Source organism: Erythrolamprus reginae, chromosome 4 (assembly GCF_031021105.1).
Source record: "Erythrolamprus reginae isolate rEryReg1 chromosome 4, rEryReg1.hap1, whole genome shotgun sequence".
NCBI classification, from domain to species: domain Eukaryota; kingdom Metazoa; phylum Chordata; class Lepidosauria; order Squamata; family Dipsadidae; genus Erythrolamprus; species Erythrolamprus reginae.
In genome coordinates, this window is record NC_091953.1 from 112,906,729 (window position 1) to 112,933,236 (window position 26,508).

The window sequence follows — 26,508 nt, forward strand, 5'->3', positions numbered from 1 at the left end:
CTTTATCTCAGTGATACCATTCATATCTCCATACCATATATTTTACCTGAAAGGCTGAAACACTATGTTTTAAGAAGAGAAAACAATATATTCCATCACCCCTGATTGTATTACAATTTGAGTTCTTTGTGTTCCTCCACCATTAACACTAGAAAAATAAAAATAGATCTAATTTCATTTTGTAATAAAGCGTAACCTCTGATCTTTTTTTTAAAAAAAAAACACCCATGCAATCCATGTGCTGATTGCTCTTTGTTCCATCACACAACAATTTACACATTCCCCATGTGTAAAACTTGCTCCCACCTGCTGGCTGTTTGCACCACTTCAATTTTGAGTTGTTTCCCTCTTTCCTTTCTTCTTCTCAACTATTTTCCACTGGGAAAATCAGCACCTGTTCTGTCTTAGCAACACAATTTCCCCTACTGCCTGTCTTCCTCTATTGCCGGTTCTAAGCACATTTCTCTTTTCCATTTTCAATTTTCAGACAAATACTTTGCACAGCCTGACAAAATGGAATGTAGTGTTGCCAGCACAAAGAGCATTACATTTTTTGAACACATGCTTTCCCCCCCTCTATCATAGAAACATAGAAGATTGATGGCAGAAAAAGACCTCATGGTCCATCATGGTCCTAGCTCAGGAATTCTGGGAGTTGAAGTCCACATGTCATAGAAGAGCCAACTTTGCCTACCCCTACACCAGACTTAGCCTCTCCTGACCCCAAATTAAGCCTATCATGGAAACACAGCCAATACTGCATGCAACAGTGTTTCCTGCAGAAATCATGTATGGGCGCTGTCCACAGGATTCCACAAATAGCCCTGTATCAAGTCAGTCTGAGATACACAAAGTTTGGGAGATCTTGCACATCCTTCTCCTGCCTACTTCCACCCTTGAGGTTTTGCCACAAGCAAACCAAGATGGGAAAGGCAAAAGAATTATGCTTCCCCCGAAATATGGGTGCTACACTCACATGGGGAGATACAAAGCTCCATGTGTGGAGTTGTCGAAGCGTGGAAGTCATTACCTGACTCAGTAGTGTCAACCCCTAACCCCCAACATTTTTTCCTTAGACTATCCATGATTGACCTCTCCAGGTTCCTTAGAGGTCAGTAAGGGGCGTGCATAAGTGCACCAGTGTGTTTTCCGTGCCCTGTCAAATTGTCTCTCCTTATCTCATTTATCTTTTCTTCCTTTCAAATATGTTCACCTATACTTTTATATCTTTTCTTCTATTCTTTTCTTTATTTATATTATTACATATTTATTTATTATTTATTTATTGGATTTGTATGCCGCCCCTCTCCGTATATCTATTCTCTTCAATGTGTATTATGTATTGGCCTAACTAACTAAGTAACTAAGTAACTAAGTAACTAAGTAACTAACTAACTAACTAACTAACTAACTAAATAAATAAATAAATAAATAAATAAATAAAAATAAATTAAGGAAATTATGTCCCTTATAATATTAATAATGTGGCAATATATAATTCTAGGGTTGTGGCCTCTTTAAGGGCAAGTTTGCCCCATCAATTTGGGGCAGGATTTTAGTTATTATGTATTTTATTTATTTATTTTTATTTTATTGATTGATTTTGTCCATTGCACAATGAGAGTTATATTGGGTATACATATAGTAAATATATAATGAAGATTGTAGAGGATATACAGTGGTACCTCGAGATACGAGTTTAATTCGTTCCTGACCTGGGCTCTTAAGTCGAGCAGCTCTTATCTCGAACGACTTTTCCCCATAGGAATTAATGTAAATAATTTTAATTGGTTCCAGCCCTCAAAAAACTCACAAAGTTAGTCTAAATTATGCAGAAAGACATGTTTTTAATGAAGAAATGTACATGTACATATAAATGAATAATGAAGTTTCTTTCACTTAACTTGTAAACTTTCTTAAACTTTTAAATTTACATATGTTCAACTTCTCTGCCACCCAATCCTGTAGGACAGAGGTCCCCAACCCTTTTTGCACCAGGGACCGGCTTTAAGCGATCAAGAGAGGAATGGGATAAATGAATGGACGGAGGGTGGGAAGGAAGGAAGGAAAGAGGGAAGGGACAGGAACAGAGGAAGGAAGCAAGGAAACTTATGAAAGGGGAGAGTAAGAGAGGAATGAGTGAAGGGAGGGAGGGAGGGAAGAAGGTGGGAAGGAGAAAGAAAAGAAGAAATAGAGGAAGGGAAGGTAAAAGAGAGAAAGAAAAAGAGCTAACTTCCGCGTTCAGCTTCAGGAGACAGCTGCGAAGCCGCGCGCGTGTTTTAAAAGGTTGCAGCCAGCCTGGGGGGCTCGGGGAGGTGCTGGCAAGCCCCCCAGGCTGGCTGCAAGCACCCCCCGAGCCCCCCAGGCCGGCTGCAACCTTTTAAAACACGCGCGCCGCTTCGCAGCTGTCTCCTGAAGCCGAACGCGGAAGTTAGCGTTCAGCTTCAGGAGACAGCTCCTTGGCGCTTGTATCTCGAATTTGGGCTTGTAAGTAGAACAAAAATATCTCTCCCCTCCCAGCTCTTATCTCGAGTTGCTCGTAAGTAGAGCAGCTCTTATGTCGGGGTTCCACTGTACTCACATTAAAATATATCTAAGAAAGAATAGAAGAGAAAAAATAGGAATAAAATATATCAGTGAAAGAACAGAATAAATGGGCCTCCTCCGGGTCCCATCAACACAACAATGTCACTTGGCGGGGCCCAGGGGAAAAGCCTTCTCTGTGGCGGCCCCGACCCTCTGGAATCAACTCCCCCCAGAGATTAGAATTGCCCCCACCCTCCTTGCCTTTCGTAAGCTCCTTAAAACCCACCTCTGTCGTCAGGCTTGGGGGAATTGAGACATTCTTTCCCCCTAAGCCTTTATAATTTATGCATGGTATGTTTGTTTGTATGGATGTTTAGTTTTATAATAAGGGTATTTTAGTTGTTTTTAGTATTGGATTTGCATGATGTTTTTTATTACTGTTAGCCGCCCCGAGTCTACGGAGAGGGGCGGCATACAAATCCAATAAATAATAATAATAATAATAATAATAATAATAATAATAATAAATAATAATAAATATAGGAAAGAAGAATGGTATAGGAGATATAGGAGAGCAATAGGACAGGGGGCGGAAGGCACTCCAGTGCACTTATGCACACAATAAATAAATAACTTCCGCTTGCTCAGATCCTGTTAAAACTGCCTCTTGTGGGAGATTGGTGCTTTAGAAATGTGAAAAATATCTCAATGAAGCTGCGGCCCTAATTCGTCAATTTGGATGCTACTGGAGCAGATGCCCTTTTTATTGTTTCCTGCAGCAAAACAAAGCACCATGAGGGAGTGGTAAGAAAGGGAGCATATTGCATTCAAAAATCGACATAGTAGTTCCCCCATCAAAGTTGCCCTTATCAGAGCTTTCTGGATGGGTGGTGAGCTAATGCAGGAAACACCTCTTGGGCACTGATTGGACAGATGGTGAAGCACAGTGATCAAGGCTCAAATTTCAGGAATGTATGGAGATAAAGCTCGCTCTTCTACCACTGATTTCCTCCACGATTACAGTCTGAACTAGAAAAATGTAGATTGCATCCATGCTACCTTGTTACACTTTAGTTTTGGTCTGAAGTTGATTCTTTATGTTTTTTATAGTATTTTGATAGTCCCCCACGCTCTCTCCCTCTCTTCTCATAGAAACATAGAAGACTGACGACAGGAAAAGACCTCATGGTCCATCTAGTCTGCCCTTATACTATTTCCTGTATTTTATCTTAGGATGGATCTTAGGATCCCAGAGGCATGTTTAAATTCAGATGGATGTTTATCCCAGGCATGGATGGATGGATTGATGTTTATCCCAGGCATTACTGTGGCTTTACCAACCACGTCTTCTGGAAGTTTGTTCCAAGCATCTACTACTCTTTCAGTAAAATAATATTTTCTCACGTTGCTTCTGATCTTTCCCCCAACTAACCTCAGATTGCACACCCTCCCTCTCTCAAAGAGATTCTCCCTCCATCTCTTTGTCCCTATCTCTCTGTCTATTTCTTTATTGAATTTCACTTAAATGGCATAAGGCCGTGATGGTGAACCATATGGGAGGGCACACAAGACTTTTCCATGTTTCAACTCCAGCGTCAATGGATTTTCGGCCTTGGGAAAGGCCGTTTCGTTCTCTGGACGCTTCAGGGAAGATTAAAAAAAAAGAGACAAAAAAAAAATCCCCCAACAGACAAACCGGAAGTTCAGGAAAATGCATTTTTGGTTTGCCTGTTTGGGCATTTTTTTCACTTACCAGCAGTGGTGGGTTCATACCAGTGTGGCCCAGAGTGCCTCAGCGGTATGAACCCACTGATTTTTGGCGATAATTCTTTTTGGCGTCTCTGTGTGGAAGAAGCCCTCAGCTGGTCTTCGGATGAAAGATAAAGATCAGCATTGTTAAATATGCTCTGAGGTAAATGTAAATAGTTAAAATGGTTGCTGCGTTCTGATTGGCTAAGGGTTTGACTGCCGGATTTTAGCGGGAAAAATAAAGTATAAAAGGAGCGCACTGGCACTGTTTATTCCAGTCGCGTTCTTACTTGAAGTCACTTACAAAAAGAGCTGTGCTGCCTTTACCAATAAAAGAGCTTTAAGAACCGACTGTCTCAAGTATTTCTCAAACATAAAGATGAGGAGGGGAGCAAGAGGGCTTCCTCTGACACGGAGACGCCATTTTAAAAATCGTGGAAAATCAGTGTGTTCATACCAGCACGGCTCTCTGGACCATATCAGTAGGAATCCACCACTGCCTACCAGGCTTCAGAAAGGCCTGTACACATGTGTAGGGGTTAGTGCAGAGAGGGTGTACTTGTGTGGTGGGGAGAGAAGGGCAGTGGTGGGCTATGAACCGGAACACTAAATTGCACTTACCGCCGCGGCTTGTAAGTGCTTGCGGAGCAGCACAATTTTGCTTCTGCACCTGTAGAGGTAGTAAAATCGTGCATGGAGCCGCAGGTGCGCCCATGTTTTGGTGAGGTTTTTTGCTTCCATGGGTGCACCTGTGGCTTCATGCACGATTTTGCTACCGCCACAGGTGCAGAAGCAAAATCCCACTGGCCCCGCAAGCACTTACGAGCTGCGGCGGTGAATGCAATTTAGCGTTCCAGCTGATAGTTCACTGTTGGGTGTGGGCATATGCATGCATTCTAGTAACAGAAATATAGCGATAAATTACAGCCCGCGTGGACTATAATAAATCATTTCTGGAGATCGATGGATTTAAGAAAGAATTTGCTTTCAAATGAAGTTTCTTTTTATTACAAAAGTAAAAAAATAAGGAATGCCTTAGGAGGCATATAAAGTATGTCTTACATCATGGCAGCTAACAAAGGATATAACAATACAATATGGAGGATCTGGAGGGGACGGATGTGATGCATGTATGATGTGGCAGGATTTTACATCATAGTAGGAGGAGCTAATAAAACACACACACTGTTAACTATTTAATTACTGAATAACTCTAAAAGTCTCTGAATGTCTCTGGGGCTGTCAATACTCAGCGTGACAGCTAGCACATACACACGCAACCAAAAAAGGTTCATCATCACTGGCATAAGGGATATGCAGAGCAAGCATATCCGTTATGGTCTGGAAAAGCCATATTGATGTTCCCATGGCTACTGTAACTTTCATTAAAAGTTTTCTTCTTCTATCTTCTATTTCTAATTGCTTTCTGTTCGCATGGTAATGTTCTTTAATTGCTCCTTATTTGCTTTGTTTCTGTTTCTTGCATGAAACAGAAATCTTTAATTAGATTTTCTTTTAATTCTCCCCCAACTTTTTATTATAAAATGCTGCTATTTTTTTTTTTTAAAGGAGAGAAAAGTACACACCAAAAATGGATCCAGTAAATAAAGCACACTCGAAAGAATCTGGAACTGACTAATAAAGAGGCTATTAGTATTGGCATTATGAAAGGCAACACCACCCTGAAGATCAAGACAAAATGATAGGCAAATACACAAAGAGAAAGTTATGCATTAACATAACAAAGGGAAGTTGCCGAATGCTTGTGAAAAAGAATGACTATGTTTGCTTAAGAAAGGTAGGCAGAAATAAAGTCAGCAAGCTGGTCCTTTCAGAAGATGCCAGTTTGCTTCCTCCTGCACCGCATGGGTGCACCACATGGGCACTCATTCACTTTGCACATGCAAACATGCACAGTATTGAAATTTTGGGGGCGGAGCCAAAAACCAGATGGCGACCACATTCACAGTGCCAGAAATTTGGCTTCTGCGCATGCTCAGAATAATTTTATTTTAAAGATGGGGGCATCCAAGAAAAGGAAGGAAGGAAGGAAGGAAGGAAAGGAGGGAAGGAAGGAAAGGAAGGAAGGAAGGAAGGAAGGAAAGGAAGGAAGGAAGGAAGGAAGGAAAGGAGGGAAGGAAGGAAGGAAAGGAGGGAAGGAAGGGAAGGAAGGAAGGAGGGAAGGAAAGGAGGGAAGGAAGGAAAGGAAGGAAGGAAGGAAAGGAGGGAAGGAAGGAAAGGAAGGAAGGAAGGAAAGGAGGGAAGGAAGGAAAGGAAGGAAGGAAGGAAGGAAGGAAGGAAGGAAGGAAGGAAGGAGCCGAACTGAGTCCGTGACAGCGTGACTTCACCAGCAGGTCACTACTATTTCAGGCAAACTGGTCCGAACTGGGAGGAACACACCCCTGCCTTCTGATATTTCTTTACTGATATATCTATTTTTAGACATACCGGTGAAGTAATATTTGCAACTTTTTTAACACTGAAAAAAATAAGGGTAATATAGGTCGTCCTTGACTTACAACAGTTATTAAGGAGTGCTCAAAGTTAAAAGGGCACTGAAAAAAGTGAGTTATGATCATTTTTCACACAACCTTTGCAGCATCCTGATGCTTAGGTATTCAAAATTTCCATGCATGCGAAAAAGCAAAAAATCGCCCAAATTTCCCTCACAAGATTTTGCTTTCTTAGCATGTGCAGAAGCAAAATCTTACTAAGACGTGCACATGCACACACCGGAGACATAGAACTGCACAGTTTTTGCTACCAGTGCGATGGTGTCAACCGTACCGGTAGGAACCCATGTATGGGTGAATTGAACATGCACGCACAAAACCTTGGGTGTGATGCAAACCAATAGGGTAGGTAAGTGGAACCCTCCCCTTCCTTCCTCCCTCCCTCCCTCCCTTCCCTCCCTCCCTCCCTTCCTTCCTCCCTTCCTTTCCTTCCTTCCTTTCCTCCCTCCCTCCCTCCCACCCTTTTTCCCTCCCTTCCTCATGTACTAGCAAATCATGTTGAGTTGTGAGCTGAGTAATGAATTGGATTGTGTTAAAAATTTGGCCCACCCAAACATACTCACTGAGCTCCCAAACGTATACTCACATCAATACCTATAGGCGACGCTGGCAATCAATCCATTTATCAGAAGAACATTTTAGATTGCAAAATGATTTTCTCCTTCACAACATCTTGTTTGAGAAAATTGCCAGATTTGATAACGTATGATTTTTATGATATTGTCTTGATTCATTATTAACTGGCTGTGGGATTTTTATCTGCCGCCTTTGCTTACTGTTTTCATTTGTTTTGCTGCTTTAATAAATGTTCTACTGCATGCAATATATTTCTCTGCTGCCTCTTGTTTATCATTGAATTTTCTTTACTCTAATAGACAGAGAGTGAAGCTACAGCAAGGAAAGTGCTTTTATGAAAACATAAACTCCGCAGTCTGCATTGGTTGCCGATCAGTTTCCGGTCACAATTCAAAGTGTTGGTTATGACCTATAAAGCCCTTCATGGCACCGGACCAGATTACCTCAGGGACCGCCTTCTGCCGCACGAATCCCAGCGGCCAGTTAGGTCCCACAGAGTGGGTCTTCTCCGGTCCCGTCAACTAAACAATGCCACTTGGCGGGACCCAGGAGAAGAGCCTTCTCTGTGGCGGCCCCGGCCTTCTGGAACCAACTCCCCCCAGAGATTAGAATTGCCCCCACCCTCCTTGCCTTTCGTAAGCTACTTAAAACCCACCTCTGCCACCAGGCATGGGGGAATTAAGACTTTTTTCTCCCCCTAGGCCGTTACAACTGTATACATGGTATGTTTGTATGTATGTTTGGTTTTTATATATTAAGGGGTTTTAATTTGCTTTTAGTATTGGATTTTATTGTATATTGTTCATGGTTGTTGTTAGCCGCCCTGAGTTTTCGGAGAGGGGCGGCATATAAATCCAATAAAACTTGAAACTTGAAACTTGGAATACAAATTCAAGGCTGCCCTCAGCTTTGAATGCTATGTGGACAATAATACTCCAGAAGTAGAGGAGCTAGGAACCATTGGGACCATTGAGATTTATAAGTCTTGGGGAATGAATGGCTTCCTTAAGCACCCATGAGGCTTAAGACATCTACCATATTACCATTGCCACCCTGCATCTATCAAAATGCTAAACATGTTTCCCAGATTTTTATACCAATATTCAGAAATGTTTTCTTTAAGAAGCTAATGGGCCACATTTATTGCATCCATAGTCTAAAGTTTAATGGAGACAAAATTCATATAACAATTTAATCTTGTTTGAAGAAGATTAAGATACAAACCACCAAAATATTTTTTTTTAAAATCCACAACGTGCAGAACATTAAAATGAAAAAGTATATTGGGGGAAAAAAAGACCAACACATGCACACATAGATTCCTCCCTAGTTGAATGCTGATTAATGTAACGATGTTAGTTTTCCACCCCTTACAGAACAGGGCAAAAAAGTTTTAAACTACTAAATCTGTTTACAAATTGTTAGTCTGTATACTGTAAGAATAACTAAATAGCAGGAAAAACAATAATAATAAAAATATAATGCATTATCTGACTCTGGGGTTTCTTCCCAAACACCAAAATCTTTAACCTTAGATTGTCTACAGTTGACCTCTCCCCTTTTCTAAGAGGTTTGTAAGGGGCGTGCATAAGCGCACCATTGTGCCTACCGTCCCTGTCCTACTGTCTTATTGTCTTTTTAAATTATTACTTTCTACTTATGTTTATACAGACTATCCTATACTTGTTCAAAGGCAAGGAGGGTGGGGGCAGTTCTAATCTCCAGGGGGAGCTGGTTCCAGAGAGTCGGGGCCGCCACAGAGAAGGCTCTTCCCCATTATGATAATAATGATGATGATGACGACAATAATAATAACAACAGCAGCAGCAACAACAACAACAACAGAATTGGAAGAGACCTTGGAGGTCTTCTAGTTCAACCCCCTGTTTAGGCAGGAAATCCTAAACTACTTCAGACACTTTTCATTTTGTTAGATAGTAACAATATGTTGTTACTCAGTGAAGTAGATAAACAGAATAGTAAACAAACAAAAGAGACCATTTTGATCCAAAACCTTTTTTTAAAAGTTGCTAAAACACAGATTCAATATTCAAAAAGATAAAAGTCCAAATATAAACATTTTCCATCCAAAGAAGTGCCACGTTTCCATACGAGGGACTAGAAACTGGTGTAAACAACCAAATAAATCAGAGAAGAAGCAGAAACAGCAGATAACATTCAGCCAGGGGGATTGAAATAAATCAGCATTCAGCCAGCCAATTAACATTGAAATAAAGTATAAAAACAAAAAGCAAAAGTTCAAAAAGTGAAGTTAAAAGTGCAAGGCATGTTTAGGAAAACTTTCTGCTGCTAGTAAGAGATGCAAAAAGCCGATTAACTTTCCAGCTGCTCCTAAATGGAGCTTCAATCTTCAAGACTCCTCCTCCACAGGTGTTTGAAAGTGGTCTTGGGTCATTCCTAAGTGCTACTATTCAAATCCAGGGTGCATAGCTGCCAAAGAAACTGCTCTGGCAGCAAACACAGCAGATTGTGAGTAATAATAATAATAACAACAGCAGCAGCAGCAACAACAACGAGTTGGGAGGGACCTTGGAAGTCTTTTAGTCCAACCCCCTGCTTAGGTAGGAAACTGTACACTACTTTCAGACAGATGGTTATCCAACATCTTAAAAACTTCCAGTGTTGGAGTATTCACAACTTCTGGAGGCAAGCTGTTCCACTGATTAATTGTTCTAACTGTCAGGAAATGTCTCCTTAGTTCTAAGTTACTTCTCTCCTTGTTTAGATTCCACCCTTTGCTTCTTGTTCTAACCTCAGGTGCTTTGGAGAATAAGTTGATTCCTTCTTCTTTGTGGCAACCCCTGAGATATTGGAACACTGCTATCTTGTCTCCCCTGGTCCTTCTTTTCAATAAACTAGCCATGCCCAGTTCCTGCAACCGTTCTTCATATGTTTTAGCCTCCAGTCCCCTAATCGTCTTTGTTGCTCTTCTCTGTACTATTTCAGGCGTCTCAGCAACCTTTTTGAATTGTGGTGACCAAAACCGAATGCATATTCCAAGTGTGGCCTTATCAAGGCATTAAAATGGTATTAACACTTCGCATAATCTTAATTCTATCTCTTTGTTAATGCAGCCTAGAACTGTGTTGGCTTTTTTGGCAGCTGCTGCACATTGCTGGCTCATATTTAAAGGATTCCAAGATCCCTCTCACAATTACTACTGCTGAGCAATGTACCACATATACTGTACCTGTCCATTTTGCCTTCCTTGCCTAAATGTAGAACCTTAATTGTTTTACCATTGAATTTCATTTTGTGAGGCAGCCCTCATTGTTCACGTTTGTCAAGATCCTTTAGATATTCCTGCCAGTAAGAGAAGAAAAAAATCTCTCCCCCTCAGCAGCCATTTTGGGAAGGAGACAAAATTCTAAGTAGGATATTTTATTAAAAGGATTGTGATCTTGAATCAGAATATGGTTGTCTGCATAGGTAGGCATTGTGCTATATAAAGTAGCATTTAATGACTACAAAAGAGCAACACCTTAGTAATTTTAAAAGGATGTCTTCAACCCTAAGGAGAAAAGAGGAGTAAAACGAAAGGTATAGCTTTTATTGCCTGAAAAAAAGTACAAATTCATCTTTTCTCAATCCATCTTTTCAAGGTGAAAAACTCTCAGAAAATCTTTTTCTAAACAGTGAAGGCTTCTGATTAGCTGCAGAGGAGTAAAATGAAGGTCAAATGGAACTTGTTTTTTCTTCTTTAATGAGGACCAACAAAATGAAGTAAATCTTTTTGAATCTCTTGGAAAGTAGTACCGTATTTCTGCAGCTATAGAAGCTTACAGATGAACCAGGAGGACTTTAAATTAGGAAAACTTGTCTATTGAATGGGGGAAACAAACAAATTTCCTCCCCCTCCTCTTTCCATTCCTTCTTTGCTTCTTATTAAGAATAGATTTCTTTAATAATTGTTTGTTGTGAGAAATGTTCTGGGTTATTTAAAAAACAGAAAAGTTTAGGGTCACTATTTCATATCCTCTCACAAAAGAATTCTACTATCTTCAATATACTGTAGTGTGAGCAATTTTCTTCTTGTTTGTGCAGTTATGAGTCTGACTTCTGGGGGAGTGACTGGCATTTCTACTTCTTGGAAAATCATTCCAGAAATGATAGGGAAAATAAAGTCAGTAATAAACACAAAAGAGCTCCACAAAATCTAAACTTCATAGATGAATTTCAACCTGCTCCACCTGTGACATTCATTATTAATTCTTCTCTATGGAATTCAAAGTCAAAATGAGGACCGAAACTCACATTTTCAGTTGTTTTATTAGTTTTATTTCAAACTAAATAAATTCATTTGACTTATTTTGGATGTGTAAGAAAGCTTCCAGGCATGTCAAAGGTAGCTTACTACATTTTGAAGAAAGTGTCCTAAGCCAGAATAATGGGATTGGAGGAAAAGGAGGAGGAGGTCCTGGAATAGGAAGGATTATGAGGAAGAGATCCAAATTCCTGGGATCCTTGTGATTATGGAGACTCTCAATCATCCAGGTCATAGTTGTCCCAAACATACTTTTTTCAAAAGGCAGCTGGACTTTATTCCTTGCTTAATTTTCTTTGAACAAATCTCTCATCTAATAATTCAATTCAATTTATTAGATTTGTATGCTGCCCCTCTCCGAAGACTCGGGGCGGCTCACAACAACAATAAAAACAGTATAACAATGGAACAAATCTAATAATAAAATTACAGTAAAAAAACCCCAAAATTTAAAAACCATACAACACATACATACCAAACATAAAATATAAGAAAGCCTGGGGGAGATGACTTAATTCCCCCATGCCTGGCGATATAGGTGGGTCTTGAGTAACTTGCGAAAGACAAGGAGGGTGGGGGCCGTTCTAATCTCCGGGGGGAGTTGATTCCAGAGGGCCAGGGCCGCCACAGAGAAGGCTCTTCCCCTGGGGCCCGCCGAATGACATTGTTTGGTTGACGGGACCCGGAGAAGGCCAACTCTGTGGGACCTTATTGGCTGCTGGGATTTGTGCGGTAGAAGGCGGTTCCGGAAGTATTCTGGACCGATGCCATGAAGGGCTTTAAAGGTCATTACCAACACTTTGAATTGTGACCGGAAACCGATCGGCAGCCAATGCAGGCCACGGAGTGTTGTAGAAACGTGGGCGAATCTAAGAAGCCCCACGATAGCTCTCGCGGCTGCATTCTGCACGATCTGAAGCTTCTTCAGTTCTAACTGACTTGTCCGGAATGGAAGAATTTATATTCTTTGCAGTCAGGCACTCAGAGTAGCTGAGGAAAAGTATTTCAGAATTACAACTATTCATTTTGTACTGCCAACATCATAACCTGCTTCCAATAGGTGTGTTCTAGCCGATTTTTGGCAAATCATTGTCAAGACAAATGACAAAGGTATGAAAAAGTGAATCATTCTGGAAATGTGGGAAATACAGTAAAGCTAGTATTTCTAGCTAATTACAGGAGGGAAGGAAGGGTGTGGGCCTGTGACACCGGCAATGAGCAAAGTGAGCAGCATTATATAATATCAACTGTTTTCAATGGGAATTTTAACACTTTGATGACTTTAGTAGAGGACTAACAAAAGCTTAGTTAATTTTAGTAGTTTTTAATAAATTTTAAACGTTCTGGAGATCACAATGGCTGTTGCCTCTTCATTTACACATGCACACATACACACAGAGAGAGAGACACACGCACACACACACACACACACACACACACAATACCAGGCAGTAATCAGTTACAGGCAGCAGGCAACAGTTAGTTTCATTTCAGCAACAGACAAGCACAGAGTGGACAAGAATGCAGAGTGAAGAGTACAAAGAGGAGAGTGAGCCACACTTAGCCATGAGCTTCTCAGTTTTGATTCTCTGCACAGACTCAGAAGTGGTTAGTTCCTATTGTAGCTATGCTTATTCATTGGCTAACCTTGTTAACATGGCTCTCAGTTCTTGAATACCTTAACAGTTCTTATGATGGGATTTTGTTATAATAATAATAATAATAATAATAATAATAATAATAATAATAATAATAATAATTTATTAGATTTGTATGCCGCCCCTCTCCGAAGACTCGGGGCAGCTCCCAGCAGTAATAAAAACAGTATAACTATGGGACAAATCTAATAATAAAAATATATGAAACCCTCAATAATTAAAAACCATACAGCACATACACACAAATATGAAATATAAAAAGCCTGGGGGAGATGTCTTAGTTCCCCCATGCCTTGCAATATAGGTGGGTCTTGAGTAACTTGCGAAAGACAAGGAGGGTGGGGGCCATTCTAATCTCCAGGGGGAGTTGATTCCAGAGGGCCGGGGCCGCCACAGAGAAGGCTCTTCCCCTGGGGGGAAGAGCCAAACGACATTGTTTGGTCACATAGAGAAACAGAAGGGTATTGTTTTCCTTGGGAATATAACGTCCTTTTTTATTTAGGACTGTTTGTTATGACCATGACTTATTGATCATAGAGTACAAGACAATTTTTACATTCTACTTGTGGTTTTGCTTCTGATCAGCCATTTATTAGTCTTTATTGAAAATGAATGGAAACTCATTTTCTTGCGTTACAGAACAAAATCCTGGTTACTGAATAGAAAGTTGTTCATTTCTTCCCAAATTTGATATTGAAATACTTTTAATTGAATCCATGGTTCAGTTTTGGTAAGACTGAAGTAACAGATTTATGTGGTGACTTTAATAAGACTTCTTTTTAGGATAGTCTAAATGTGTTGGAATATTTGTATTCTAGATGAGTTATTACAACATTTTATTCAGTTATTTCTGAGAATTTGTGTTCCTGGCAGTCAGTAACTGCTTATTTCCTGTACATTTATGCTTCTATCATCAGTGATAGTATCTAGCTAATTTGTCTTATACTGTCAATCCCTTTTTCACTTCCTTTAGATTTCTTTTTATGACTCATGGCCTTTAACAGGAACTGATATCACTGTATTATCTGTCTGGAATATAAATCTTAACCATTAGTGCTTATTACAAGCTGTCTGGTTTTAATTCATCTAGTACTGAATGTTTTTTTTCTTGCAGCCCGCAGCACCACAATTCAAATGCATGTATTTCTTTTAATTCAGTCTTTCACTTGATCTAACTTTCAAGCTGTTTATTACAACTGTGAAAATTATGGCAATGAGAACATGTAGCTTCCTTTGTTATCAGTGTGATGTCTCTGCATTTTAATATTATGTCTGGGTCTATCATAGTCTTTTTCCAAAAAGCAGACAGTTGTTGCTTTCATGACTATATTAACTATTTCTATACATTTTTGCCCATGAAGGTAGAATCTATGCCTATGTCAAATTCTTTCTGCTATTTGCATTAGCTTAGAAGGGACTGTTAACATAATTTTAGTTTGCTTAATGTTGAGCAGCGAATCAATTTTAGTGCAGTCTTCTTTTACCTTGAATAAGAGTTTCCATAAGTCTTTCTTGTGTCTAGTTGTCAAAGTAGTATCATTGCATATTTGACTTGGTATTTATTTTTATTTATTTATTTTGTCCAATGCACAATGAGGGTTTTAGTGGGTATATATATATATATATATTTGTTTTCGTAAATTGGGTAATGGCCCTGGGTTGGGCCGAGAGGCAAAAAAGGAGCTGTGATGTTCCTTCAATATACCAGGGTGATTCGACACAAAATGTAACCCTTCCCTGGTACAGAGCTGAAGGGATTGGATACTGTAGCCTAGAGGATAATTCTCTGCCTTACAAGGCAAAGGTTGCAGGTTCAAGTCCCAGTGGGTATGGCTAGCTGATGAGGCCAAAATAAGGCCGAAATAGATCTATCCTAGTCTCCCTTAATTTTCAAATTCAGCTTAAACATGTGACATATATATATATATATATATATATATATATATATATATATATATATATATATATTTGTTTTCGTAAATTTTCACGGGTATATGTATGTAGATTGTTCTGAGTTCGGGTTTTGCCCTGTGTAATATTTTGCATGTTTATGATTTCACCGAAACGTCGCATAAACATGCAAAATATTACACAGGGCAAAACCCGAACTCAGAACAATCTACATATGTGTGTGTGTGTGTGTGTGTGTGTGTGTGTGTCACATGTTTTTTTTTTGCTGAATTTGAAAATTAAGGGAGACTGGGATAGATATATTTTGGCCTTATTTTGGCTTTATCAGCTAGCCATACCCACTGGGACTTGAACCTGCAATCTTTGCCTTGTAAGGCAGAGAATTAACCTCTAGGCTACAGTATCCAATCCCTTCAGCTCTGCACCAGGGAAGGGTTACATATTTTTGTGTCGAATCACCCTGGTGTATTGAAGGAACATCACAGCTCCTTTTTTTTTTTGCCTCTCGGCCCAACCCAGTATGTATGTATGTATGTATGTATGTATGTATGTATGTATGTATATATTTGTTTTCGTAGATTTTCACGGGTATATGTATGTAGATTGTTCTGAGTTTGGGTTTTGCCCCGTGTAATATTTTGAGTGTCTATGCGACGTTTTGGTGAAATCACATTCACCATCATCAGGCTGAAGTTGTAAGCTTCGTGCTGCTGTAGATATAGTTTACAACTTCAGCCTATACACACACACACACACACACACACACACACACACACAGACAGTAAAATACATGATGAAGGTTATAGAGGAGATACTCATAATAAAATACATCTAAGAAAGAATAGAAAAGAAGATATAGTAATAGAACATATCAATGAAAGAATAGAAGAAGAGATATAGGAATAGAAGAAAGGAATAAGAGATATAGGAGAGCAATAGGACAGGGGACGGAAGGCACTCTAGTATCTTCCAACAGATTTAACAATAATTTCTTTTTCTTCCAAACCAATGTTTCTCCTGAATACGATGACAGAATACAAACTGGATATGCTTCAACTGTTTAGTTCTTCCATATTCTATTCTAAGTATTGTTTTCAATTTCAACTATTGTTTTAATTTTTTTCAATAGGCAAATGAGATTAAATTTACACAGGTAGATCTCAATGTATGACCACAATTGAGCCCAGAACTTATGTTGCTAAGTGAGAATTTTGTTAACTGAATTTCACAATCTTTCTCGCCATAATTGTTAAGTGAATCTTTGCAGTTGCTAAATCAGTAATGTGGTCATTAAATAAATCTGGTTTATCTGTTGACTTTGCTTGTCAGAAGATCACAAAAGGAGATCATATGATCTGAGACACTACAACCATCATAAATGTTTTTTTAAATATTTTTATTGATTTTTAACAATAACAATAAAACATACACACAACATATAACAGTGTGCCCAGTGTTCTTAGTGTCTGCCACCAGACAACATTCATATCCCTCCACCAAAATGGGAGCATATTTTGTATATACCATTTTAACTCAAGAGCAATACAGTGTTCCCTCGATTTTCGTGGGGGATGTGTTCCGAGACCTCCCGCAAAAGTCGAATTTCCGCGAAGTAGAGATGCGGAAGTAAATACACCATTTTTGGCTATGGACAGTATCACAAGCCTTCCCTTAACACTTTAAACCCCTAAATTACCATTTCCCATTCCCTTAACAACAATTTACTAACCATTATTACTGGTATTCACCATTGAATAAGACACTTAGTAATCCTGATATTTATAAACATAATTATTTATTAAAAATAATTATTTTTTTTGTTGTTTATTTGCAAAAATTATTAGTTTGGTGATGATGTATGATGTCATCGGGCGGGAAAAAACATGGTATAGAAAAAAACCCGTGAAGTATTTTTAAAAAATTAATATTTTTTGAAAAACCGTGGTATAGGCTATTCACGAAGTTCGAACCTGCGAAAATCGAGGGAACACTGTATATCTATTTACATATTATAAAGTGATTCCAATTTATTCTTTATAGCTTGGTCTCGAATTCTACTGACCATATATCCTCTTACCTTGCCCCATCGTACCATCAGTTCCCTAACAATCATAAATGTGAATTTTGATCATGTGACCATGAGGAAGTTTTTTCCAAATCAGGGAGGAGAGATGTGGTTCTGCTTGACTTACAAGGCACCCTCCTTTACTTCACCACCCCTACAGGGTGGCTATGTCTCCTTTCAGAGCCCTCAGATGGGGAGAGTTCAGAGCAGTGCCGCAGAGTTCGCCATCCTTGCTTCCGATAGTGCCGGAAGTACAGCTGGAAGTCTCCTATTTGTTGTACATACTCCTGGTCAGTTGGAGGATGATGAAGAGCTTGAGGACTCTGATACAGATAGTGTTTATGAATTAGTGGTAGGCCCTGGGTTACAGGTATTAGAACAGGTGGGAGGCCAGCCACAGGATGTTGCTATGAGTTCAGAATCTAGTGAGGAAGAAACAGACGTTCGCTGGGTCAATCCTCAATTCAGAAGGGTCCAAAAACGCAAGGAACAGGTGTTTGGAAAAAGATATTAAGGGGAGGAATGGGTTAAATACTGGAGTGATGTATTTGGTACGTCAGGGGGCCAGTGGGGAAGAAGGGTGGAGTTTCAATGTTGTAGTGTTAAAATGAAATGTGTTTTTCTGTCCAGCTCCCGAGCGAGCAAGTTCATTCTGTGTTATTTTACAGTCATTGCTGCTGCTTTTGAATCATGATGTGAGTACATAAATCTTGAGAGATGGGCGGAAGCTGGGAGGAATGTATGTGGAATGTAATTAAGAGAGATAACGGGAGAAAAGGAATGTGCTAGTCTGAACTGCATTTTGAATACGGAAGTGAAGAGAATAAAAATGGAGCTTCTTTGTTTATGAAATACTTTTAGTTTATCTTGCCTAAGTGTAAAACCTTATTGTCTCACCATTGAGTTTTGGGGTTTTTTAGATAGGGCCCAGTGTTTATCTGTTGAGAACATTTGGATCTTCTCGAATGTTGGCTGCAGGCTTCTCCTTTAAATCTGCATAACTGCTCAGTTCATTTGACCTCTTATGCTCTGCTTGTATGTTCTTCCAAGATTATTAATATTTTCTTGACTAGGCCTCTATAATCTCTCTAGCAGCAGTTTCCATGGTGATAGCACTTCCAATAAATTCATTAAATCTTCAGTCTGGCTCTGTTAAGTATTTTTTTCCTTTCAAAATTCCACATTATCTGACCTCTTAATGTATTTAGCCCAGCAATGTTCAGAAATCTTTTAAGTTCCTCTGCATATGGTATACTGGATTCACACTCTTTTGACTTGAACTCTGAAATGCCCTGCAATTAATAAAGGTTTTTGGCCTCAGTTGTACTTACATTATTTTTGCTAGTCTTGCAAACTCAAATCGGAGTGCCCTCGTGGGGTACTTTAAGCTTAAACTTTGTGCCCTGTAACACCTGGTAAAATGAGCATTTTCCCCCCAGCAATGTTTTCATTTGCTTCAAAGCATTGTTCAAGTCTCTCTCTTTTTATAATATCCAGTCATCTGTGGCATTGATTAGGAGAGGATTTGGAGTCGAAGAAAGCAATAAGACATTTTATTTATTTATTTTTATTTATTTATTTATTTTGTACAATACACAACAATACACAATGAAGGTTATAGAGGTTATACTCGAGTAAAATATATTAGAGAAAGAATAGAAGTGAAGTTTTTGCTAACACAGAACTGCCAATACAATACATCTATAAATTCCTATATGCAATTAGAGAGAAAACTGTGATATTTAATTTTTGTGAGGAAATGCATATCCATCTTTGGGGTGATCAAAGTAGCCACCTAGTGGTATAGAAAAATGAAAATATGTCAGCTCTGTAGGAGCTCCTTTCTGAGCCCTACAGTAAATCTCAAATTAGAACAGGTGTTTATATGTTGTATGGGCATATATGTACAGTATATGCAAATGTAATAACTTAATAGCACTCCTTTTGGGGAGGTAGGATGTAAAATATGATTATTTTGAAATTCCTTAGAGATATGTTAGAGATATTTATCTGTCAAGCTGGACAATATTTACAGAGCTCTCCTACTCTCTTCTTTTATTTCTTGACATCTAAATTCTCTGGCATTTAAGAAGGGATCAAACACAAGTGATTTCTTAAGCAATCCCACACAGCACTTTCAGAGTCAGATAAAAGGTGTTCGAATTATTCTGTGGTTTATATATTTTTAATGAGCCAAATTTAATCACTGTTGACAGCTGGAGATTTATTTTATTTGTATCCCAGTAGGGTGCAAAAAGGAATTCTATATTTCAAGGGCTTTCACTTGTGTCCTGGGCAATCAATGAACTTTAATATATGTTGATTTCATTTATTTATTGATGTTTTATTAAAAACTAGTTTGGGGGTTGCTTGCAGCTTTTAAAAGAAGAGCTGCAGAAATGAATAATCATGATGCTTTATCTACTTATTAAAGAAATCTCTCTAAGTTATCAGGCTGCAAAAGAGGTGGCAGGAGATTTGCAGGTTTCTGTTTGTTGGAAGTGTTAGGATATAAACCTGAAGTAATATTACACGTACAGTAGAAGTAAAGTGAATGCTGAGTCATGGTGCTTCAGCAGAATGATGCAATCTGTTCTATGATCTGATTGGTCAGTACATATATATAATGTAATACAACTTTTGTGTGGGTGTGGTCTGATTTGATGTTTTGGTTTAGTATAGTGTGGTCTAATTGTGGTTGGTTGGTTGGTGGTTTGTTCTGTAATACAGTAGTACCTCTAGATACAAGCTGCTCCACATGCGAGTATTCCAAGTTACGAGCCACGAGGGGAGAGAAATTTCAGTTCAGCACCCGAGCTCAAATTCGGGATATGAGCCGAGCTTCCACTAGATGGCACAAGAATCCTTGCTTCTGGTTATCTCGGCGTGAAAAACAAAGTCTAAAGGCATTCGTTTGAGATGTGAGTTGATCAACTTACGAGCTCGGGCCTGGAACAAATTAAACTCGTATGTCGAGGTACCACTGTATAGTGCAGAATAAATAGTTACTTTTGGATACTACTGAAGAAGTAAAAGAGCCTTCTGAAGAAAGAACTCCTGCTGTAATGTCTTTATTGAGAAAACTACCTTGTTCCTGGTATCCACCACATTTCTAACACAAATTCACACTAACTCTGATAGGAAGGAAAATCAGGTCCGGTTCCAATTTGTAAGAAAGACACTGTAAATAAAATGGAATTAGGTTGCAGGAAAAGAAATCTCTATTTGGTAGCCAGAGTTGTTAATCTTATTTTGTGAATCTTCTTCGATAATGTTGAATTGTTAACTAGGGCATACATAACCTTTGCCAGACCTATTCTGGAATACAGCTTGTCCACCTGGAACCCACACTGTTTATCGGATATTAACACAATTGAGCAGGTTCAGACGTACTTCTTGAGGAAAGTACTCCACTCCTCTCCTCACAAAAGAATTCTCTATGCCTCCAGGCTTGAAATTTTGGGTTTGGACAGTCCAAATGTCCCTAGCACTATGGACACGTAGCCATAAGTATCAGAGGGATGCTATATTTGTGTGGTCAGTCTCCAGCAAACCTGTTCCTGGAAACAGAAATGGTTCTTCTGGTTTTAGAACACAACCTTCAAGTTCTGATCATGTGGCCTTCTGTTAAATTTCAAACCCTTTATGCAGGAGATCAAGTTCTCTATAAAGAGAGAGGGCAGCATACACATCTAATTAATCAATTAATTAATAAAGGACCTCTGGTCTCTTTCCTGAAGCTGCTATTTGGAAAAGAGAAAATTATATCATTTGACAGACATGCCCACCCCTTTCTAACTTAGTCTTGATGCATTACCCTCCCCCATAATAGATCCCCCCGACAGAAGAAAACAACTCTGCTTCTTCCAATCTCTGAAATGTTCCCTAAACTCCAATATATGTTCATCTAATTTTTGAAGGCTAACTGATTTCCAAAGTGGAATCCAATCTGTTTAGATCACCTGCATCAATTTGTTCAAATTATAGTCATCATTGACAGTGTTGTACATTGATAATGAAGTAGTAGGTTAATCATTAATATTAAAACAGGGAACTATAGGTTATCAGAAAATGCAAGTGTTAATATGTCACTAAGAGTAATATAAATGTATAGCAATAGTACTTATATACGGCTTCACGGTGCTTTACCACTCTCTTTAAGTGGTTTACAGAGTCAGCATATTGCCCCCAGAAACAATACAGGTCCTCATTTACTGACCTTGGAAGGATGAAAGGCTGAGTGAAGCTTGAGCTGGTGAGAATCAAACTGCCAAACAGCCAAACAGCTGCTTCTGCTGATCAGCCAGTCAGCAGAAGTAGCCTGAAATACTACATTATAACCACTGTGCTATCACAGCTCATGTGTAGTGATGGGCGAACCCAACGGTATTCGGGTTCGGCAAGTTCAGATGAACTTTATGCAAAATTCGGCCAAACCCAAACTGAACCCGAACAGGGAATCCCTCCCACAAAGAGATTCCGGGGGTGGAATCCAGGAAGTGATTAACTTGGCGTCCTTAGCAATCTGCCGATGATGTCAAAGCTCCGCCCCCGGAATCTCTTTGTGGGAGGGATTCCCCAGCTCTTTGAAAGGGAGGTCTTTACGTAAAAATAAACTTTGTTATTTTTACGGAAAAGGACACCGCAGCGGCATTGCAAGCAAGGGGCGGTCCTTTCTCGTAAAAATAACAATGTTTATTTTTACGTGAAGACCTCCCTTTGAAGGAGCTGGGGAATCCCTCCCACAAAGAGATTCCGGGGGCGGAGCTTTGATGTCACCGGCAGGTTGCTAAGGACGCCAAGGTGATCATTTCCTGGATTCCATGGAATCCAGGAAGTGATCACCTTGGCATCCTTAGCAACCTGCTGGTGACGTCAAAACTCCAAACACCGAACACGACCCCAAACTTTGCCCGAAGTTTGAAAAAATTTCAGGTTCGTGTTCGGCATACCGAACACAGCAAAATTCGGTACGGACCCAAATTGCACGGGTTCAGTTCGCCCATCACTACTCATGTGTATAGTGTAAAGACAGATATATTTTTTCACAAGCAACTTTTATCTAAACAATCTATTCTTTTTAAAGCAGAAGACATTTGCAAGAGTAGTTTTAAATGAAAATCAGGATTCGTATACATGATAGAAATGCTATCTCTGCTGTCATTATGATTTTGCTACTCCATCCATTATGAGCAGTAAGATTGCATAATAAAACTCTCTTCCAAGTTTTATTTAAATAGATCACAGATGAAGAAGATTATTCATAATTTCAGAATGAAAATCTATTACTTGGTGCAAAGAAGTCTTTTTAACGAAGTAAATATGAAAATATATGTAAGATTTGTTTTTTAAAACTATTTATCTAGGTCATGGGAAGTGTGATTGTGGAAAGTGTAAATGTGAAGAAGGTTGGTATGGTGATGCTTGTCAATACCCAACTATCTGCAATTTTACACGGAGGAAGAGTAATGAAATGTGCAAGAATTCTCAAGACATCATTTGTTCAAATGCAGGTGAGATTTTAATTTTAATGGGCTGATAAATCACTTTGGTGAAGTAGTTTTTAATCAATCATGCAAAATATATTGTGTGAAAGCATTTAACTAGTGTGAAAAAAAATAAGATTAAATGGTTATTATTAAGAAAAGGACTGATGGTTTTCTTTAGGCATCATAAACTTTGTAGTTTTCAGTAGGCATCATAAACTTTGTCCTCCAGGCATTCAGCAAGGAAATTAAATAACAATAACAATACTACTTAGACTTCAATACTGCTTCACAGTGCTTTACAGCCCTTTCTAAGCAGTTTAAAGAGTCAGCATATTGCCCCCAACAATCTGGATCCTCATTTTACCAATCTGAAGAATGGAAGGCTGATTTAACCTTGAGCCAGTGAGAATTGAAATGCTGGCAGTCGAAAGTCAGCAGAATTACCTTGCAATACTGTATTCTAACCACCATAAATACACTGACTTTGGGAGTAGATGGCTGTTTATCAGAGATGGGTTCCGGGTTCTGCTACTGCCGGTTCGCTCAGGGATTTGCTGTGCAAGCAGGAGCGCATTCCATGCTTTTTGCACACACATGTAGATGTTGTGGTTGGCTCTGGCCCAGCTCTTGCCCCAAGCAATGTGGAGGTGGATGCAGGGGAAACATCAACATGTCATAGGCCTGTTTTATTGCTGACAGAGTCATGTAGTGAAGTTTCCTCGGAAGAAGAAGAAGGTGGGGGTGACTTGGAAGAGGGGGGGCTTGGCAGACAGCCCAGGAAGCCAATCTCCATTATCTTCGGTAGATTCGGAGGAGGAATTGCTAGACCCACACACGCGTAGAGTTATGCAAAGAAGAGAACAACTGAAGAAATATTGCAGGCGATAGAGAATCCACCTGTGGTTGGGTGGGGCTCACGTAATTATAGCAGTTGTTAAATTGGCAGCGTGCAGGCTTAGCAGTGTGTAGATTATCTGATCGTAGTTATTGGGAGTCACGGAGTTTGAGAAAAGAAATCCTTGTAAGTTTTTGCCACGTCTGGAACAAACAGTATTTGTGCCGAACTTCACAGTACTGGTTTATTGCTGATTTATTGCTTGCCTTGTTATCATACTGTAATCCATTACTGCCTTGTTTATACAAGAGCTCCCTTTGAATTCTAAAAGGGAGCTTTGCTTCTCTTTTGCTGAGATAAAAAACATTTACTGGACTTCTACTGTGTGTGTGTGTCTGTTTTGAACCAATTTCCTTTTCATTGGAGGCTTGTACTAGAAGCCGGCAGAACATGTACAGTACTAAAAAAATAGCTGTGCATATGTAGAAGCATAAAAAGATGGCAGCACCTAGAGTGCTTATGTGAAAATCAGCTCGGGGGCATTGCAGGCCTGGGTCGTTGTTGGTTCCAGCGACCTAGGCCGCCAAGTTACTAAAGATTCTATAGAACTGATCCGAATCAGTAGGAACCCACCCAGGGGTGGGCTACTGCCCGGATGAGGGGGAACGCAGTGGGGTAGCAAAAAGGAAGCTCCAGCCAGAGCACCCAATTTGCACTGAAAGATGTTGAAAGAAAATGCAGGGCGTCCTACATAAGCCATGCCCACATTGTGGTAGTAAAAATCTTGGTTGTCCTACATTGAACCCACTTCTACTATTTATGTGGATGTGTGCACTTCCCTTGGAGGGATGGATTTGCAGTTTTGTTCACATTTTAATTATTTTAATTCACTGCCCTGAGTGACATGTGGAACGAGCAGCCCTATAAGGAAAAAATAAACAGAAATATCCCCTGTGACCATTGGGAAATCTTAGCTTGGGGTTCAGTATATAGCTTTGATTGCCAGGCCACCACCCCACAATATATTTTAGATTTGGACAAAAATTGAAGAAAATATCAACCAAAACAATCAAGGAATAGAACCACAGAGGATGCAACCATAGCTAGAGAGCAGGGTGAAGGGTGAAATGTCTATGAAGATTCTCAGCCCTCCAGGTAGAGTTGTTTGGAAGTTGTTGCCATAACAATGAAGGATGAATTAAATCAACCTATTAGTGTTCTGGTCTCCGGTAATTTTCCAAGTCGGCTCGGAATCTGGGAAACACACCAAAATCCAATCCTTCTAAATTCCTAGATAACACTGCTCATAAATCAAAACATAAATCAGAAACTCACCGCCAGTTTTTGCAACCACCAGCAAAGCAGATCAGAATATCTCGAAAGACAGAGAACATGATTTTTTAGTACAGTGATACCTCGTCTTACGAACTTAATTGGTTCCGGGATGAGGTTTGTAAGGTGAAAGGTTTGTAAGACAAAACAATGTTTCTCATAGGAATCAATGGAAAAGCAATTAATGTGTGCAAGCCCAAAATTCACCCCTTTTGCCAGCTGAAGCCCCCGTATTTGTACTGCTGGGATTCCCCTGAGGCTCCCCTCCATGGGAAACCCCACCTCCGGACCTCCGTGTTTTTGTGATGCTGCAGGGGAATCCCAGCAGAGGAACCCCAGCAGTGCAAAAACAGGTGCTTCGCTGGCAATGGAAGTCCGGAGGTGGGGTTTCCCAGCAAGGGGAGCCTCAGCGAAATTGCAACATCGCAAAAACACAGAAGTCCTCAAAACCCGACCTCTGGACTTCCGTGATTTTGTGATGCTGCGATTTCACTGAGGCTCCCCTCACTGGGAAACCCCACCTCTGGACTTCCATTGCCAGCAAAGCGCCCATTTTTGTGCTGCTGGGATTCCCTCGCAGCATCGCAAAAACACAGAAATCCAGAGGAGGTGTTTCCCATGGAGGGGAGCCTCAGGGGAATCCCAGCAGCGCAAAAACGGGTGCTTCACTGGCAACAGAAGTCCAGAGGCAGGGCATACCAGTGGCGGTGGCTTGGGTTTGTAAGGTGAAAATAGTTTGGAAGAAGAGTCAAAAATATCTTAAACACCGGGTTTGTATCTCAAAAAGTTTGTATGACGAGGGGTTTGTAAGACGAGGTATCACTGTATTTCTTTTCAGGCGCACCACATTTTCTTGGCTCTTCCATGTAACAAATGTTGTGAGTCCACACCCCCATTTCCCAGACACCCTTCCTTGTGTGGATTACGTATAAGGCTGTGGATTAATACCTGAATCAATCTTCCATGCCTTGCTAGCAAAGCGATCTTCCCTTTGCCTGCTTTTCTCATTGTTTCTCTTTTGAACAGAGAGAGAGAGAGAAAAGTAAAGTGTTTTAGAACCTGGTTTTATCCCCAACCAGGGGATAAAAAGCAAGTACACGAGCTCAAAACCGGCAAAGTAATGTGCTGAAGTTGAACAGACTAAGAACTAGCCAGATGAATACCTGGTCGGCAAATTATTTTTCCCCCCATTTTCTTCCCCCAAGACTAAGGTTCGTCTTATAGCCCAGGGCATCTGATACTCCGAAGAATATGGTACACTATATAAAATTCTGAAAGAAACATAAGCCATGAAATCAAACATTATTTTCAATGATAAACTGAATGGCACACTGTAGTCCTAATGCCAGTACTGTATTTGTGGTGTTTAAAGGTACTTGTCACTGTGGCAGATGTAAATGTGACAATTTAGAAGGAAATGGATTGATCCATGGCAAATATTGTGAGTGTGATGACGGAGAATGCATAGATGAAGAAACCAGACTGATGTGTACAGGTGAGCATATTTAAAGCTATGCTAATCACCGCATCCATTCTTCAGATAATCATGCTCTATCATTGAGGACAATT

At 39.8% G+C, this 26,508-nt stretch overlaps 1 protein-coding gene across 2 annotated transcripts in view; it reads left to right on the top strand.

The window, feature by feature from the left end:
• Nucleotides 1-26,508, top strand: part of ITGBL1 (integrin subunit beta like 1) — a 223,625-nt gene that overhangs the window by 50,183 nt on the left and 146,934 nt on the right. The window contains exons 1-3 of one of the 2 annotated variants that reach the window (XM_070751238.1): nucleotides 9,831-9,854; nucleotides 22,650-22,796; nucleotides 26,312-26,434. In XM_070751238.1, the coding sequence (XP_070607339.1) occupies nucleotides 22,757-22,796; nucleotides 26,312-26,434 (163 nt within the window). In that variant the 5' untranslated portion in view covers nucleotides 9,831-9,854; nucleotides 22,650-22,756. Of the gene's footprint in view, nucleotides 1-9,830; nucleotides 9,855-22,649; nucleotides 22,797-26,311; nucleotides 26,435-26,508 lie in introns of those variants that run through there. The other variant, XM_070751236.1, reaches the window with a different exon arrangement.